This window comes from Ipomoea nil, unplaced genomic scaffold, assembly GCF_001879475.1.
Source record: "Ipomoea nil cultivar Tokyo-kokei standard unplaced genomic scaffold, Asagao_1.1 scaffold2928, whole genome shotgun sequence".
In the NCBI taxonomy this organism is placed as follows: Eukaryota; Viridiplantae; Streptophyta; class Magnoliopsida; order Solanales; family Convolvulaceae; genus Ipomoea; species Ipomoea nil.
This window is the reverse complement of record NW_017619356.1, coordinates 1,280,319-1,298,760: the sequence shown is the minus strand read 5'-3', so window position 1 is coordinate 1,298,760 and position 18,442 is coordinate 1,280,319. Positions and strand designations below refer to the sequence as shown.

Sequence of the window (18,442 nt, the reverse complement as noted above, 5' to 3'; positions counted from 1 at the left end):
TTGGAAAATAATACTTAGGCTCACGTTGGCCACATATGCACTTTTAAAACATGATATGCTTAGAATGTAAATTACTGTGCAACATGCTTCAATTCTACAAATTACTGTGAACTCTCAAAGGACACATAATCATGCTTGAAATTCATAATCTGACAAATAATAGCAAATAATTCTCATGCATTTGGAACTCAAATTTCTCAATTTAAACTCATTCTCTGGATAAATACATTTAAGACTAACATGCTTTGTAGACTTCAATACTTGGAATTTGACAATAATCTCTATGAATCATAACATACAACTTATGCATGCTTTTCTAACAAACTTAACAAATATTGATTTTATTTCATTATCTAACACTCATATAAATCCCATGTTTGTCAAATAAATAGCCAAAACCAACCCTTAGCAATTTCTTCACTGTAAATCTTCACAACAATTCTCTGCAACATTCTTCTTCACAAATTCTAACACAAAATGCTCATTTCTACTCCAATTCAATGAAATCAAAGCCCAAACATGCGTCATGACGGCCCCAAGGTACCGAGCCACAAGGGCCCGTGATACTCGGACCGAAACGACACATAGCTGAGCCACAAGAGCCCGGCCACTACATTGTTTTGGCCTGGCGGGGCTTGGTGACGGGGCTTGAGAATCCCCACCACTCAGCCCTGCCATGCAAAGGGGCTTGGCAACGGGCCTTGCCATGGCCTGCTGCCATGGGCCACCACTCAACGGGGCTTGGCCAACGGACCTTGCCATGGTCCGTTGGCTAGCTCCGTTGGATGTTCTGGTGCACCTTCTGTGTGCACCAGACAACTTCTTCATCACCTGCAAACATTTTCAGGCAAGTCCAACACATTCAAAACATTATCAACACATCATAAACAAGTAATAGGTCACTTTCTAGCTCAAACACAACAAGAATCTACCATTTCTACTCATTTTTATTCAAAATCTAGGCTTCATAGAGCCAAAAAATGAAGAGGGAGTCCATGGGGTTATACCTTTGAAGCTTCTTCTTCTTACTTGGATCTATTCTTCCTCTCAACCTAGCTAGCACCTCCTTCATCACCTAAGCTCCCCAAACAAACCATTCAAAGCTTAGACTAAAACCTCAGAAAAAGGATGAAGCTAGAATGAAGATAGAAGGTTAAGATTGAATGGAAAATGAAGATGAACTTACTATTGTTTTTCTCTCTTCTCTTGGTAGACAAAAATGTTGGGTGAGGCAAAGAAAAAGATCAGGAGACAACAATGGAATATTGAGGCTTTTATAAGGTCCAAAACCCTAGGTAGATCACCAATGATTGATTGAGGGCAAAGTGGTAATTTCCATAGGCTAGAAAATGAATCAGGAAAGGAATTTTGGATGTCTAGTGGTCCACCATGCTCCATGGACCAAGGGCTAGAATTGTTATTTTAAAATACTTTGGGTTTGAAAAGGAATTTTCTCAAAAGTTTTCTAGATGAACACTTGTTTAAGGCTTCTCAGAATTCTCCAGGTCTCACTCAGATTGGTTTCTCAATTTAAAACTTGGTATGCAAGGTACCCGAAAATTTAAGATTTTGGATTAAAAATAAGTTTTGGTATTGAATTAATTTAAAATGTGTTCAAAATAATTTATTCAAACACCAATTGATTGCAAAATTTTTTAATGGAGTGAAAATGACTATTTTGGAATTTCTTAAAATTGGATTTATAAAATAAAATTTTGGGTTGTTACAGGGTGTTTGGCTAAAGAATTTTATCTCTGGGCTTAGAATTATGGATTCTATATCTAAGCCTTTGAAAGTCTACTGTGACAACTCAGCTGCAGTCTTCCAACTAAGAACCACAAAAGTGTGAGTCGAATTAAGCACATCGACATCAAGTTCTTAGCAATTAGGGAGTGTGTCAAAAATAAAGTTGTATTCATTGAACACATTAGTACTGAGTTGATGTTAGCAGATCCCTAGACTAAAGACATGCCTCCATTTAAATTTAATGATCTGGTTCAGAAAATCGGACTTTCGCCCAATTTGTAATTTGTATATATACATTCAGTTTCAATAAAATTCTTTGGCATTCAGGCATTTTCTCAATTAAGTGTATACACCTTCATTTGCTTTATATTGCTAAGAAAATGTACTTCAGTTGGACTTAGAATAAACACAGGATTTGTTTCATTAGGTTTTGTTTCATAATTAAGTGCTCAATGGCAGTTTGCATTTGATCATAACGGATACTACTCGCGCTAATGAGAACATATCATTATGGTTGGTGTTTTTCTGTTATTGAGTGGTAGTGCTTACACCAAGTGGGAGAATGTAACGTTTTCCCTTATTACTATTATTATAACATTAGGATAAGTTATGATAATATTAAGTATTTGATATGTGGTGCAACACTAATAACCTAATGGCTAGACTACCATTATGATTAGGAGTCTAGTTAGAGTTTAGGAGAGCTAAAGACATAGAACCACAATGATGGCCAATGGTTATATAAGGTCACTAGTCCTCTCAGTGCTCACACTACATACCTCATACACTATCTAAAGAGAGCTGAGTAAAGTGAGAGACAAAATACTCGTGTTATCTCTGCAGCAGCCCGGATCGTTCAACCATCATCATCACAAGAACTAATAGCTGGAGGTTAGTACGATCATGTGTCACATATTATGATGCATGTGATATATTTTAGTCTAATAGTTGGTATTAGTTGCTTGTATAATCTCTGCCTGGTTCTTTTTAATTGCATATACTATTTGCATATGTTATATTCATATTTGTATAATTGATATTACATATGTGAATGTTTTTGAGTCTGCATTTATATTGTCTGGGTTGCTGGAATATTAAGTTTTTATTCTGCATTAAGAAAAAAAAAAATCTTCATTCGGTTTTGTTGAAAATTCCTAAGATAACTATATATACCAGAAGGTGAGTGGGAGTAAAATTTGCTTTCTTGTTTTATATGTGGATGACATCTTAATTACTTGCCACAAATGATAAGGGAATGCTTCGTGATGTGAAACAATTTCTTTCTAAGAACTTTGATATGAAGGATATGGGTGATGCTTCTTATGTTATTGGCATTAAAATTCATAGAGATAGGTCCCGGGGTATACTAGGTTTATCTCAAGAAACGTCTATAAATAAAGTTTTAGAGAGATTTCATATGCAAAATTGTTCACCAAACACTGCTCCCATAGCTAAGGGAGATAAATTCAGTTTGGACCAATGTCCGAAAAATGATTTAGAGAAAGAATCCATGGAGAACATCCCTTATGCTGCAGCAGTTGGATGTCTTGGATATATTCAAGTCTGTACGAGGCCGGATATTGCTTTTGCGGTTGGAATGCTAGGGCGTTACCCACACAATCCGGGGTTAGACCATTGGAGAGCTGTAAATAGCATTCTAAGGTATCTAAAATGAACCAAAGATTACAAGCTTGGGTTTAGGAAAACGGACAATTTAGATGTTGTCGGTTATTCAGACGCGGACTTCACTGGCTGTGTTGATTCTCGAAAATCAACTTCAGGGTGCGTCTTTATTATGACCGGTGGGGCTATCTCATGGAGAAGTGTTAAACAGTTCTTAATAGCTACTTCTACCATGGAAGCCGGGTTTGTTTCCTGTTTCGAGGCTACTTCACAGGGTGTTTGGCTAAAGAATTTTATCTCTAGCTTAGAATTATGGATTTTATATCTAAGCCATTGAAAGTCTATTGTGACAACTCAGCTGCAGTCTTCCTAGCTAAGAACCACAAAAGTGTGATTCGAATTAAACACATCGACATCAAGTTCTTATCAATTAGGGAGCGTGTCAAAAATAAAGTTGTGTTCATTGAATACATTAGTACTGAGTTGATGTTAGCAGATCCCTAGACTAAAGGCATGCCTCCATTTAAATTTAAGGATCTGGTTCAGAAAATGGGACTTTCGCCCAATTTGTAATTTGTATATATACATTCAGTTTCAATAAAATTCTTTGACATTCAGACATTTTCTCAATTAAGTGTATACACCTTCATTTGCTTTATATTGCTAAGAAAATGTACTTCAGTTGGACTTGGAATAAACATAGGATCTGTTTCATTAGGTTTTGTTTCCTAATTAAGTGCTCAATGGCAGTTTGCATTTGATCATAATGGATACTACTCGCGCTAATGAGAACATATAATTATAGTTAGTGTTTTTCTATTATTGAGTAGTAGTGCTTGCACCAAGTGGGAGAATGTAACATTTTCCTGATTACTATTATTATAACATTAGGATAAGTTATGATAATATTAAGCATTTGATATGTGGTGCAACACTAATAACCTAATGGCTAGACTACCATTATGATTAGGAGTCTAGTTAGGGTTTAGGATACCTAAAGGCATACAACCACAATGATGACCAGTGGTTATATAAGGTCACTAGTCCTCTCACTGCTCACACTACATACCTCATACACCATTTAGAGAGAGCTAAGTAAAGTGAGAGACAAAATACTCGTGTTATCTCTGCAGCAGCCCGAATCGTTCAACCATCATTATCACAAGAACTAACAAAAACGATCCTGTGTCACATATTATGATGCATGTGATATATTTTAGTCTAACAAAAAGTACATAATATGTTAACTATATGTATATAGTATGAACCATGACTACAATGCTCACGGTGGATTATAGTATGGTTCATGATATAACAATTGACATCTCATTCATCGGACCACTGTCTTGTGACATTTTTTTAATATCATTGTGGGAATGTGAATAAAAATAAATTTCCAAACCAAAACATAAAATTAAAAACCCAATTTTATACTATGTATCTACTATGGGAATGTGAATAAAATGACACACATTTTTTTTTTTTTTTCCAATTTAACTAAACTATACTCAACACGAATATGATTAATATCATTGTGTAATCTTAATTGACGGATCAAAGAAAATTTTGACTGGACAAAATTTAATTATTATAAAAAATGATTCTTTAAAATGTATTGATTAAGATACTGTTGTACATTTAACTGTCAGTAAAAATGCATTTACTGTTTTAGATGAATGGCATCTCACAAAACTACAAATCCAATTTGATGAAAAAGAAAAGAAAAATAGAAATAGTTTGAAGGTATAGAGGCAAGGGCAAAACCCTAAATGTCAGAGTGCAGAGAATTAATAGGGCGCAGAGGCAGACACCATTGCAGAAGATTTTGTTACTACTCTGATTTGACCAAAGCATTTTAAATGGGTCTCATACGTCATTTCAAACATTCTACAGGGACTACCTAGTAAATGCAATGCGCCGAAACTCATTTTTTTTTTTTACATTAATAATTAATGAAAAAAATTGTATTTTTAATTTTTCGATGGACAGCTTGATACTAAAAAAAGAAAAAGATCTTCTGCAAAATATTATGTGTACTGTTACATACAAAATTTTAATTTTTGATATAAACACTTATATTAGAATTCACATAAAAATTAACTTATCTGAGAATAAAATTTTTGATTATTTAGTTATATACATGACCATATTTAATTCCTAAAAGGATCAAATTAATTACTTTATTAAAAGATATATTAGTGATAAAAATAGTCTTTGAAGAATTAAAATCTATCACACATATGACTCATGAACTAAATCTATATTCCACAAGTATGATAGAAGGATAAAAATGTAATTTTATCTTTAATTATATATATATATAAAATTAATTAATTAATTATCAGAAAAATAAAAAATAAAAAGACAAAAAACCATGAAGTGTGCACCAGCCACCCGCACAGCACAGAAGCAGCATATAAACACTGGCGCTTCGATTTCTGAGCTAAGCTTTAAACCTCTCTTTCTTTTCTCTCTCTCTCTCTCTCTACGCACTAACCCCATACAAGACGACGCATCACTCTCTCTCTCCTCTCCGAACTTGGTATATACTCGTATTTTCTTGAATGTGCGTATGAGGGTTTCCGTTTCTTGCTGAAAAAAAACGGATCTTTTTTTCACCCACTTCTTTCTTCTGCTGGACTAGAGTGGAATGGGGAGGGAAAAGTTTCAATCTTGCTGTATTTTGTGTTTTCCTTTTCTGGGTCTGGGAGCTTCATTTTTAGTCTTGCTGTAAATCACTGAACGATAACTTTTTTGGGTTTTTTTTTCAAATTTTGTTTGTGGATTTTTTTTTTTTGTTTTTTGTTTTTTGTTTTTTTGTTTTTTTTTTTGTTTTTTTGGCAGTCCGGAGCCGGAGCTCAACTCATTTGCTTCATAGCGAGAGTGGTGGGTGGTTTTAGCGATAAAGCCAGGCGGTTTTGCTGTTTCTGGAGAAGCTTTTAAGTGGTTTTGTGGTAAATCATGGAGGGGCACGAGTGATGTGTTTTTTCCTGTTTGTCACGAGTTGTTTACAGCTGCTTCAACGAAGGTGATAAGCGGTGTGAAAGAGAAGAGATGATTTTGTCAGTATATAGAGAGAGAGGGATAGAGAATTTGGTTGCATAGCTTTAGTTGAGCAGTTTTGGCTGTATGTACCTTCATTTGTAAGGTAAGCGTGAAGTGTGTTCGTGATCCTTCTCAAAAACAAAAACAAAAAAAAAGGACCCAAGAATCTTCCGCTTCATTCAAGATCCTCCGTCCATTTCATTTCTCTGAGATCACAAGAAAGAGAGAAAAAAAAAAGTTGTTGAGCCTTGAGAGAATCTCACTCTTCTTTGTGTGAACATATAAAAGCTGGTCGCCCAGTTGCAGAGAATATCTGTCTGGGAACAATAATGGCTTTGGTTGCACAGCATCATAGAGAGAGTAGCAGTGGGAGCATTGACAGGGGCCACCTTGACGCCGGAAAGTATGTCCGCTACACGGCGGAGCAGGTGGAGGCTCTGGAGAGAGTCTACGCCGAGTGTCCCAAACCAAGCTCCCTTCGCCGGCAGCAGTTAATCCGGGAATGCCCCATTCTGGCCAACATTGAGCCTAAACAGATCAAAGTCTGGTTTCAGAACCGCAGGTGAGCTCAAGAATATCTAGCATTGCTTGTTTTCCATCTTCTTTTGCACTTGTTTTGAGTATGATGTTTTTATCTTTTGTTTGTTATCTTCTTTTTCTTTGCTACTGTTTAAGAATTAAAAAAAGGAACTGCCTTTGTTGTCTATTGTTGACTGTAACTTGGAAAAAATAGGGTTAAGGTTATGCACATTTTCTTTCACAAATCCCCATTTTTTGGGCATTTGGTCTGGTCTTTTGAATAGATTGCTACTGTTCTTGATAACTTCAAAAGGAAAAAAAACAAATTTTACTGCATTTTTGTTGTGTTGTTGCAGGTGCAGGGAGAAGCAACGGAAGGAGTCTTCTCGGCTTCAGGGTGTGAACCGAAAGTTGAGTGCTTTGAACAAGCTGTTGATGGAGGAAAATGATCGGCTGCAGAAACAAGTGTCACAGCTAGTGTGTGAGAATGGGTTTATGCGCCAGCAATTGCAAACTGTATGTTCTTCAACTCATTTGATGCTGAAATGTGTGTTTGCTTCTATATACTTGTTGGTTTGGTGTCTTAGTTTTCAAGAATGTGGTAATGGCTTATAACTTTTATCAAAGGGTAATTCGTGATTTGCCTTCCCTCCTCTCCCTCCTGATGTAAATTGTAATGGTTGATTGCAGGCACCAGCAACTACTGATGGAAGTTGTGAATCAGCAGTGACCACCTCTCAGCATTCTCTAAGGGATGCTAACAATCCTGCGGGGTAATTAAAGTTTTCATCTTCACACCCCGAAATGCTTTTGCTTTTCTAACTCTAATTCTGCTTTCTTCAGACTCCTCTCGATTGCAGAAGAAACCTTGGCAGAGTTCCTTTCAAAGGCTACGGGAACAGCTGTTGATTGGGTCCAGATGCCTGGGATGAAGGTTGGATTTTGGTTTATACTGTATAATCAATAAACTAGTCTTCTTTTTCTTTACTAAACTCAATTGTATTGTGGTCAGCCTGGTCCGGATTCGGTTGGGATCTTTGCCATCTCACATAGTTGCAGTGGAGTGGCAGCGCGAGCATGTGGTCTTGTTAGTTTAGAGCCTATCAAGGTAAGCCTTGAAATTGATAACCTAATATTGTGGAAACTCGTATTTTGCTAATTGGGTTTTTCTCTAATAATAATGTTGTTACAGATTGCCGAGATCCTCAAGGATCGTCCATCTTGGTTCCGGGACTGCCGGAGCCTCGAAGTTTTCACAATGTTTCCTGCTGGAAACGGAGGGACGATTGAACTTCTGTATACACAGGTGAATGGCCTGGCCTGGCCTGGCCTGGCCTAGTCACCCTATTTTGAAATTCAGACGGTTTGGAGAATTAACGTCTTATTATTTTTTCCAGATTTATGCTCCAACCACACTGGCTCCAGCTCGTGACTTCTGGACTCTAAGATACACAACCACCCTCGAGAATGGTAGTCTTGTGGTATGTTATATCATCATTCACCTCGAATATGACTGCCTGTTCTAGTTTAGCTCAGTAATTTCTACCCTAAATTTGGGGTAATGTTACTATCATGTGATTCATATGAACAATTTCATGTGTTTGATTCGATCATTCTGATTATTTTTTCCAGATTTGCGAAAGATCGCTCTCGGGTACAGGGGCTGGACCTAATGCAACAGCAGCTTCTCAGTTTGTGAGAGCTGAAACGCTTCCATCTGGATACCTCATCCGCCCGTGTGAGGGCGGAGGTTCAATTATACATATTGTCGACCACCTTAACCTCGAGGTCAGTTGTCTGTTGAGGCATCATATTCATTATTATATTATATTGGCAATAAACGGGGACTGTTCTTACTTCTTAATCAGGCATGGAGTGTGCCCGAGGTCTTGCGCCCGCTTTATGAATCATCCAAGGTTGTTGCACAGAAAATGACGATTGCAGTAAGTAGACTGGTCTCGATCTCCGTCTCCATGTGTGTGTGTGTTTATTTACCTTATAATATAAAACACAAATTAACTTAGAACTTGAATTTTCTGTCTTAAGGCACTGCGATATATCAGGCAAATCGCTCAAGAAACTAGCGGCGAGGTAGTCTACGGTCTGGGCAGGCAGCCCGCTGTTCTGAGAACGTTTAGCCAGAGATTAAGCAGGTCGAGTGTAAATGCTTGTTTTGTTTTTTTATAATGTCTTATAAGATGATTCTGGAAAGATTGTTATGTTACGGTTATCTACTTTTGCAGAGGCTTCAATGATGCAATCAATGGATTCAATGATGATGGATGGTCGGTTTTGAGCGGTGATGGTGCTGAAGATGTTACCGTTGCCATCAATTCCACCAAGAACCTCGCAACTTCTAATACACTTCAAATGCTCGGAGGTATTCTCTGTGCAAAGGCGTCTATGCTACTCCAGGTAAATAATTCAACAATGGATGAATTATTATTTCGGGCCAACATATTTTGTAATGCCAAGTTCTCGATATTTTGACCAGAATGTCCCTCCTGCTGTACTGGTTCGCTTCTTGAGGGAGCATCGGTCGGAGTGGGCAGACTTCAACGTTGATGCCTATTTTGCTGCTGCTTTGAAATCGAGCTCGTATTCGTATCCGGGAATGAGACCTACAAGGTTTACGGGTAGCCAGATAATCATGCCGCTTGGTCAAACAATTGAACATGAAGAGGTAATGTCTTTTTGTCCTACTTAGGACACATCAATTACTACCCGGGAAATCCGAAATGATATCTCCTATGCTCTATAAGTTATCCACGTATGCTTCAGCATTCTATGTGCCCATGTCTCGTTTCTTGTTGCCTATTCTCGTGTCTATAAAAGTTGTTTGACTTGATCCTAGATGCTTGAAGTCATTAGACTTGAAGGACATCCTCTCGACAACGAAGACGCTTTTTTGTCGAGGGACATTCATCTTTTGCAGGTGCTCTTTTCTCGCTGTTGATTAGATATACACTTTTAAAAAAACTATCAATATCTTTGTCAAAATACGAGTAGCTAACCGTTAATATTCCTTTCCAGATGTGCAGTGGAATTGACGAGAATGCAGTAGGGGCATGCTCTGAACTCGTTTTTGCTCCAATTGATGAAATGTTCCCCGATGATGCACTTCTCATACCCTCGGGCTTTCGCATCATTCCGCTGGAATCTAAATCAGTTAAAGTCAATAAACTATGACATCCCCACGCAATTGTTGAAAGAATTGTTTTCCTTGTTTTTGTGTTTCTGGGACACGCCATACTTATATATTTTTGTTACTCAGAATGATGTACAGGATGCATTGCCAGCTCAAAGAACGCTAGATTTGACATCAAGTCTTGAAGTCGGCCTGGCAACGACGAATCATGCTGTCGGGAGTGCCTCCGCATCCTACACTGCTCGCTCTGTCTTAACGATTGCCTTCCAATTCCCGTTTGAGAACAACCTGCAGGATAATGTTGCGACAATGGCCCGACAATATGTCCGCAGTGTGATTTCATCTGTTCAAAGGGTTGCAATGGCGATATCTCCATCGGGATCGGGTCCTAGTCTCGGCCCAAAGTTGTCCGCCATCTCCCCAGAAGCTCTTCCGCTGGCTCAGTGGATCTGCCAGAGCTATAGGTCTCCCACTATTATCCTTCTTGGAAGTCGTAGTATAGTATTTTTGGGCTTATAAAAACTATTTTGAGGGAGGGAACTAAAAGCCAATTAGGGTGTTTTTAAAATGCATTATCGCTTGCTAATTTGTTCTTGATTCACAGTTACCACATGGGAGCGGAGTTGCTTGGTGGCGATTCTATGGGTGGTGAATCCGTGTTGAAGAATCTCTGGAACCATCATGATGCCATTTTGTGCTGCTCGGTAAAGGTATGTGCATTTTGGTTCGTTTGTGTGTTCTCTCCAGAAACGAACTATTCTAGGTCTAATTGGTTTCAATATTTGCATCCCGGACTCAATGAACATCTCAAACTGTGTCATCTCGAGGGTTGTAGGATTTGCCCCTCCTTTTCTCGACAATTTCGTTTGTCTTACGTTGAATAATTCTTTGCAGTCGCTGCCGGTTTTCATATTTGCCAACAAGGCTGGGCTTGACATGTTGGAGACAACATTAGTGGGCTTACAAGACATTGCTTTAGATAAAATATTTGACGATTCTGGACGCAAGGCGTTGTATTCTGAACTTGCGAAAATCATGCAGCAGGTACTTTCGAAAGCTTTAGTGTTGTTGGTGTGAATAACTCTGCTATGAAAAACCAATTCAATAAAATGGCGCTAACCTACACCGGTTATGTACATTTGGTCATTGTGCAGGGCTATGCATACATGCCGGGTGGGATCTGCATGTCAGCAATGGGGCGACATGTTTCGTACGAGCAGGCGATCGCGTGGAAAGTCCTCTTGGACGATGAAAACACCGTTCACTGTTTGGCGTTCTCGTTTATAAACTGGTCGTTTGTGTAAGTCTGTCCCGATGCCCGGGAGGAGGGAGGGGAAACCAGGTTTTGCTTAGAGGAAGTTTTGTAATGGTCTAAAACAGCAGCCAAATATTTTCATGTGGTTAGATTTGGTGTATGCTTCTGATATTTGTAAATGCTGCCAGTGTAGCTTTTTTACATTTTATTTTTAGAGTTTGGTTCTTTGATGAGGCCAGGCCAAAACATTTTCTGCTGCTTTATTATTGTGATTAGAATCAATCAGCTTTGTTCAAAGCCATCTCTTGCTGAGTTCTTCATTCATTATCAAATTGGCTCAACCTCTCATATATAATGCTCCTGTTTGATAAAATAGTTAGCTAGCTCAGTTAATTTTTGTTTATTTGACTATTATTAACTGTTTGACTTGATTAAAAATCAATAGATAAAGTTTAAATAAGTTACTGAATTTTTTAGAAATAATAATTTGGCTACTGAACTTAAATAATTCCCAAATAAGTTATTGTACTTTGGAAAAAAAGAGCAAATAAGAATATTGACAGGTATTTCGGAAGGTAGGTGAGTTGTTAGATTTTTAGCCATCGAACTCAAATAACTCCCAAATAAGTCATTGAATTTGGGAAAAAAGAGCAACTAAGAAGATTGAAAGGTAATTCAAAGGGTGGGTGAGTTAGATTTTTCAGCCGTTAGTGACTTATTTTGCGCTAATCATATCTTTTTGTTTTGCACAAAATGTTTACTTTTAAGAAAAAATCTTCATTGGAGTGTGGTACTGTGGTCCTTGGACACTCTTTGCCTTGATATTAAGGGGGGTGTATTCAATCATGACTTTTGTAGAGTTTTAAAACTTTTAAAATGATAGATTTTAATAAACTTTGATTGACTTTCAAAGAGTCGTTCAAAACTTTTTAAAATTTTATAAGACTCTATAAAAATCTATAAAAAACATTCATAGACTTTTATCAACTTTTTATTTTAAAAAGTCTACAAAAGTCATTGAAATTCTAAATTGAATACATCCTTACAAACTTTCAATGATTTTGATTCTTATCATTTATATTATTTTCTTACAAAATATTTATAATATATCATAAAATTTTCTTATTACAAAATATTAATAAACTTTGATTGACTTTCAAAGAGTCGTTCAAAACTTTTTAAAATTTTATAAGACTCTATAAAAATCTATAAAAAACATTCATAGACTTTTATCAACTTTTTATTTTAAAAAGTCTACAAAAGTCATTGAAATTCTAAATTGAATACATCCTTACAAACTTTCAATGATTTTGATTCTTATCATTTATATTATTTTCTTACAAAATATTTATAATATATCATAAAATTTTCTTATTATATAGTTCTTCACCCACATCAACATTATTATTTATCTCCATAGTATGTAGGTTGAAACTTATATGCTAATTACTTTATATATATATATATATATATATATATATATTAAACATAAAAAAAAATTATTTCACTAGAAATTCATAACAATATTGAATAATAAAATTTATAATAAAAGAATTGATCAAATAAAATATTTAAAAATATAATTACAAGTTGCATTAAATAAAAATATAAAAATTTAATATTTATAATATATATAAAAAAAAGGGTGAATCAACGATTTGGTCCCTCACTTATTCGCGACTTGTCAATGTTGTTCCTGAATCACGTATTCATCAATTTAGTCCCCGAAAATAATTATTTTTCGTCAAATCAGTCCCTATGGCCGTATTCCGTCAAGTCTCAGGCGAGAGCTCCTATTTGCCCTGTGCATTTTGGTATTTTCACACTTTCTTCTTCATTAACTCCGACGTTAGCTTCACCTCCGATTTCCGAGATACGCCGCTCTTCCTCCACTTCTCCGGTTCGGTTCTCGGTTGCGCCGTCGCCGACGAGCCTATTTGATCAGCGCCGTCGGAGGAGTCTACTCCGTCTCCGTCCCCTGCTCCAGCTCCCAATGCTGATGATGCAAACGATGTTAGCCACGCAAGCGAGTTACAGGCTGGTGAATCTTCCGGCGGTGGAATGAGCGGGGGTAAGAAAGCAGGCATCGTTGTCGGAGTCATCGCCGGCGTGTGCGTCGTAGGGCTCGGCGCGCTGGTTTACAAGAAGCGGCAGCAGAATATTCGCCGATCGCAGTACGGATACGCCGTCCGGAGAGAGATCCTGTAATAACTGCAAGGTTCGTACCATTTTGTGCAATCACTGAAATACATATACATGTATACATACAGATCTTTGGACTTTGTTTTGGACTGATTTATTGCTGTCAATTCACTGTATGCAGAAGTTATGATTTGTACCATTCTTTATTCGTCACTATAATTACTTAGTATTGAATTTAATTTTTCATCCCCAAAAACTCATTCGTCATTACTCCGCAGTTTAGCCATAGAACCAATAATTAGCTACTTGTTTTGTTCTGATCAATAATTAGCTGATCAAATAGGCTCATCGGCGACGGCGCAACCGAGAACCGAACCGGAGAAGTGGAGGAAGAGCGGCGTATCTTCTTGGAAATCGGAGGTGAAGCTGACGTCGACGACGATGGAATGTCGTCGAAGAAAGATGAATCACTACTGCGGATGAGCTAATTTCGAAAAGCAGAGAAGAGATGGAACTCCCTCCGGTGAGCTTGAACTTCTCCGGCGAAGCTTGGTCGGAGTTAATGAAGAAGAAGGTGTGAAAATACCAAAATGCCCAGTGCAAATCGGAGCTCTCGCCTGAGACTTGACGGAATACGGCCATAGGGACTGATTTGACGAAAAACAATTATTTTCGGGGACTAAATCGATGAATACGTGATTCAGGGGCAACATTGACAAGTCGCAAATAAGTGAGGGACCAAATCGTTGATTCACCCTATAAAAAATTATACTTGATATATTGTTAGACATCACGCAAAGAACTATTATTTGCAATAAGAGACTTTGAACAACAAGAAGGTGCTAGTGTTTGCAACCCCAAATTGTTGTTGCGAACAATAGTTCGCTATTCGTAGTAACTTGTTAAAAATAGGAAAAATATATATTACGAATATAAACATAAAAAGAATAAAAATCAAAATATATAAGTATTTATATGAATATTATGAAACATATACTAAAATTTGATGATGAAAAATTTGCTTTGTTCATGTATTTAGGGAGAATTAGAGAAAGTTAGGGATAAAAAATTCATTGAAAAAATAAAAATCAATATAAACAAGTAATAATGAAGTAAAAATAATATTATTTCGAATTTTTAGAGGAAGATGGTAAAGTTTAGGAGAGAAAAAAAATTGGTAGAGTTTTAGGTATGAGGAAAATATGGAATAATGAAGAAAAAAAATTAATTTTATTAAATTTAGATAGGTTTATAAAGACATTCAAAAAAAAGATAGGTTTATAAAGTTTAAATAGGGAGAAAATTAGAGTTTAAGTAGAGAGGGAAAACATTCAAAGTCGTTAGAAAGAAAATTTTGAAATCTTGGGGTTGATGGTTTTTATTTTATTTTATTTGTTTTTTAAATTTTTTTTTGAGATTACATGAGATGCCTCCGCAGAGGCTCGTTACGATTGATGGCTCCTGGTGTCGCTTAGTTCGTCCCGGTGCTGTGGGTTCACCTCGTTTCGCCCAAGGTCCGGGGCAGGGCATGTGCCCCTGGTTGTTACGCCTGGTGCCGCCTATGTGTCACCTAGATCACGACTCGCCAGGTTCCGGCACGTCTCGCAGCGCTTCTCGGGACAACATGGGTCCCTTTTACTGTGATTTTTTTGGAAGACAAAGAAGTGTGATAAAGATGAGACCTCATAAAACATCAAACAAATATTCATCAAATTCACTACTTTTTTGGGGGTATTTGTTCTTTCTTCGATGGGACCTTATTAAAATGAAAAAAAAAAAAGAAAGCAAAAAGGATCCCCCTTTGACAATGAAATTCTGCCCCAGCCCCCTTCATAAATTAGAAAACGGTAGAGCTGAGTTGATGTATTTATTGGATCCGTCGGGACTGACGGGGCTCGAACCCGCAGCTTCCGCCTTGACAGGGCGGTGCTCTGACCAATTGAACTACAATCCCAGGGAAATAAGGGATCTAGCAGAAATTTTGATTCTTTTTATCTACGTATCAGGTCTTTCTGAAGGACAAGGGGGTTCTATCATCTTATGGTGGATTGGCGAATTATTGGGCCGAGCTGGATTTGAACCAGCGTAGGCATATTGCCAACGAATTTACAGTCCGTCCCCATTAACCACTCGGGCATCGACCCAGGAAGAATCAAATTGAAATTGGTAATCCATGAGAAACTTCCTTTCATAGTACCCTACCCCCAGGGAAATTCGAATCCCCGCTGCCTCCTTGAAAGACAAATTGATGGTTGAATTTCAACTATTTATATTTGAGAAGGAAAAGTCTACAAAAGTCTTAAAATTAAAAAGTCTACAAAAGTTCATAACTTTTTGAATACCACATGACTTTTAAAGACTCTATAAAAGTCTTAATCGAATACCACACGACTTTTAAAGACTCTTTAAAAATCTTGATTGAATACCGCATGACTTTTAAAGACTCTGTAAAATTTTGAATTGAATACCCCCAAACTTTTAAAGTTCATAAAACTCTTTAAAACTCTATGAAAGTCATGATTGAATACACCCCCCTAAGGTTTCGAACTTTAGACTCAAAGAATGTATTGAGTAGTCCTTTACGAATGGTTAACTCTTCGAACCTTTAAACCTTTACAACCATTCGGATACAAATGATTGTCCTTACCATTCGGTCCGCTTTACACTTCGAAAGGTAAGTCCTTCCATCATTCAACCTTTGCAACCTTTCGGTTACGAATGGTTGACCTTACCATTCGTTCTTACTCTTCGAATCTTCAATCTTCAGGTCTTCATCTCGAGCTATTCGAAAGGTAACCATTTGAGTTACTAATCGAACTGTTGAGACTAATCGAAACGTAACCTTTCGAGTTATCATTCGGATTGATTTGTTTAACCAAACTGTGACTTCTCGAGGTACTATCCAGACTATTCGAACTTTGAGCAAAAATAATCCTAAGTCTATAATGTAAAAGAAATAGGGGACTAAAATTCATATCTTTTGGTAACATCAAATCTAAATAAAAGATGTTCCTAACACAAAGTAAAAATTATATATACGTTTCACTCACACAAAAAGGCAACATCACCTCTACTAAAGCTTGATCTCATGACCTCCCATATGGGAGAATCACTACATGTCATCTAAACATAAGGTGCTTAACAAATAAATTTTAAAAATATTAATACTCCGTATTATCTAAACTAAATTTTAGGTGAACTTAATAGGTTATTCGTTCAGTCATTCATATATATTTTTAGTGACTTCTGCTCAAATGCGGCGGCTTCCTGTGCGGTCGCGTGAAAAAAGCACCAATAGTGTTAACAAAAGTCGCCAATAGTGTAAGAAAAATGCACAACAATGAAATGGACAAATACACCAAAAAACACACAACACATCCAAAATAATGCACCATAACTCCCCAAAATAATGCAACAAAAAACATACACCATTTTATGCATACCTGATTGTGCGTTTTTGCTGATGCGTATCTAATGGTGCATGTTTTTTGTTATGCATTTCCTAACATTGTTGGTGCATATTTGTACAACTATTGGTGCGGCCGCACTTACTGCACGGGAAGGTACGGCCGCACGGACCGCACGAAAAGGCACGCCCGCACCTGAATTCGACTATATTTTTAGTTAAGTTATATTCAGATATAAATTTGATTCGTATTTTAAATGTAAAAATCTTACATATATTAGACTTAAAAATTAAAAATTATATTTATTCCATTTAAACAAAACATATCCAAAAATCTTTTAAATATAAAGTCTAAAAATCATTCGAAATAGAACCTTTGTTAATTTTATAACTTTAGTCCAAAAAACATAATTTATAAAAATGAGTATTAGTAAACAAATTTTAAGCATTTGTTCTTTTTGTATTGTTTAAAAAAAAAATTGGAAGTATACAATAGTTGTTTTCAACACAAAAAGATATTGGCACCCTTGTATTAGGTACAACTTTGTATGTTTTTTAAATAACTTCAAAATATATAGTTGTATGCAATACAAAAGACATTGGTACCATCACTTTTTGTATTGGGTTGCTTTTGAAATTGTTTTTCATTTTTGTACCTGATATAATTTCAAAAGTGTATATAATTGTATTTGATATAAAAGGCATTAATGTTACCTGATAAAAGAGAAAATTATATTTTTGGTCCTGTGACTATTATGGTGTTGTTAATTTGAGTACTTGACTTTTAAAACTATCAATTTAGTCCCCTAACTATGCAATTTTTAACACATTTGGTCCTGCCGGCCAAATTGCCGGTCAAATGTCACCGGAAAAATCTAACCCATTTTTAATTATTAAATCATGAGGGCAAATCGGTCATTTCATATAATTTTCTTCTTCCTCCTTACCCCCTCCCGGACGAAATTGCAGCGCTGCTATGGAATCTAAATCTGACGATGAAAATCGAATTTCATTAAATTTAAGGGATGAAATGGGTTAAATTGCAGCGCTAAATTGAAAGAAATGGATTTGATGTAACATTTTCATGAAAAATAAGGAATGTGCAAATCAGGAAAGGTTGTAGCTGCAATTCATTAAATTGAAAGAAAGTAAAAGAAATTGAGCAGTGGTAACAAGAGGCAAAGCAGAAGGTAGTGGAGAGAAGTGAAAATTCAGAAGTGGCGGCGTGATGAAAATGTTAAATCTAGATGAAAACCGGATTTAGTCGCCAGTAGTGAAAGGGAGAAGAAAGTGACATAAAATGACCAAATTGCCCTTATGATTTAATAATTAAAAATGATTTTAAATTTTTCCGGCGACATTTGGTCGGCAATTTGGCCGGCAGGACAAATTAAATTGATAGTTTTGAAAGTCAATTACTCAAATTAACAAGACCACAATAGTCATAGGACTAAAAGTGTAATTTTCTCCCTGATAAAATTTGAAAAGTATATAAGATTGTATTTGATACAAAAAAACATCGACGTCCATCAATGGAACATCAGGGTCAAATATGGAA

General features: G+C 36.6%; 1 protein-coding gene and 1 non-coding gene across 3 annotated transcripts; one reads left to right on the top strand and one right to left on the bottom strand.

The window, feature by feature from the left end:
* The first annotated feature begins 5,809 nt into the window (after positions 1-5,809).
* On the top strand, positions 5,810-11,637 carry LOC109162301 (homeobox-leucine zipper protein REVOLUTA-like). Of its 2 annotated transcripts, none has more exons than XM_019311017.1 (19): positions 5,810-5,911; positions 6,214-6,976; positions 7,290-7,449; positions 7,624-7,706; positions 7,777-7,867; positions 7,946-8,041; positions 8,126-8,239; positions 8,331-8,414; positions 8,566-8,721; positions 8,802-8,876; positions 8,980-9,086; positions 9,177-9,348; positions 9,428-9,616; positions 9,788-9,868; positions 9,967-10,101; positions 10,208-10,545; positions 10,686-10,791; positions 10,976-11,125; positions 11,236-11,637. In XM_019311017.1, exons 2-19 carry the CDS (start codon positions 6,744-6,746, stop codon positions 11,383-11,385), a joined length of 2,520 nt encoding a protein of 839 aa, XP_019166562.1. In that variant the 5' UTR covers positions 5,810-5,911; positions 6,214-6,743; the 3' UTR covers positions 11,386-11,637. The 2 variants fall into 2 exon arrangements, with proteins under 2 accessions (XP_019166562.1, XP_019166563.1); XM_019311018.1 differs by lacking the exon at positions 5,810-5,911 and adding an exon at positions 5,949-6,099.
* A 3,721-nt stretch (positions 11,638-15,358) lies between these two features.
* TRNAD-GUC lies at positions 15,359-15,432 on the bottom strand. The gene has a single exon. It is a non-coding gene; the product is annotated as a tRNA-Asp (tRNA).
* Between the last annotated feature and the right edge of the window lie 3,010 nt (positions 15,433-18,442).

Coding starts and splice junctions, on each gene's coding strand:
- LOC109162301 (XM_019311017.1), top strand. CDS start 6,744: ATGGCTTTGGTTGCACAGCATCATAGAGAGAGTAGCAGTGGGAGCATT. Junction 7,450..7,623: donor TGCGCCAGCAATTGCAAACT/GTATGTTCTTCA, acceptor GGTTGATTGCAG/GCACCAGCAACTACTGATGG. Junction 10,102..10,207: donor TTCCGCTGGAATCTAAATCA/GTTAAAGTCAAT, acceptor TTTGTTACTCAG/AATGATGTACAGGATGCATT.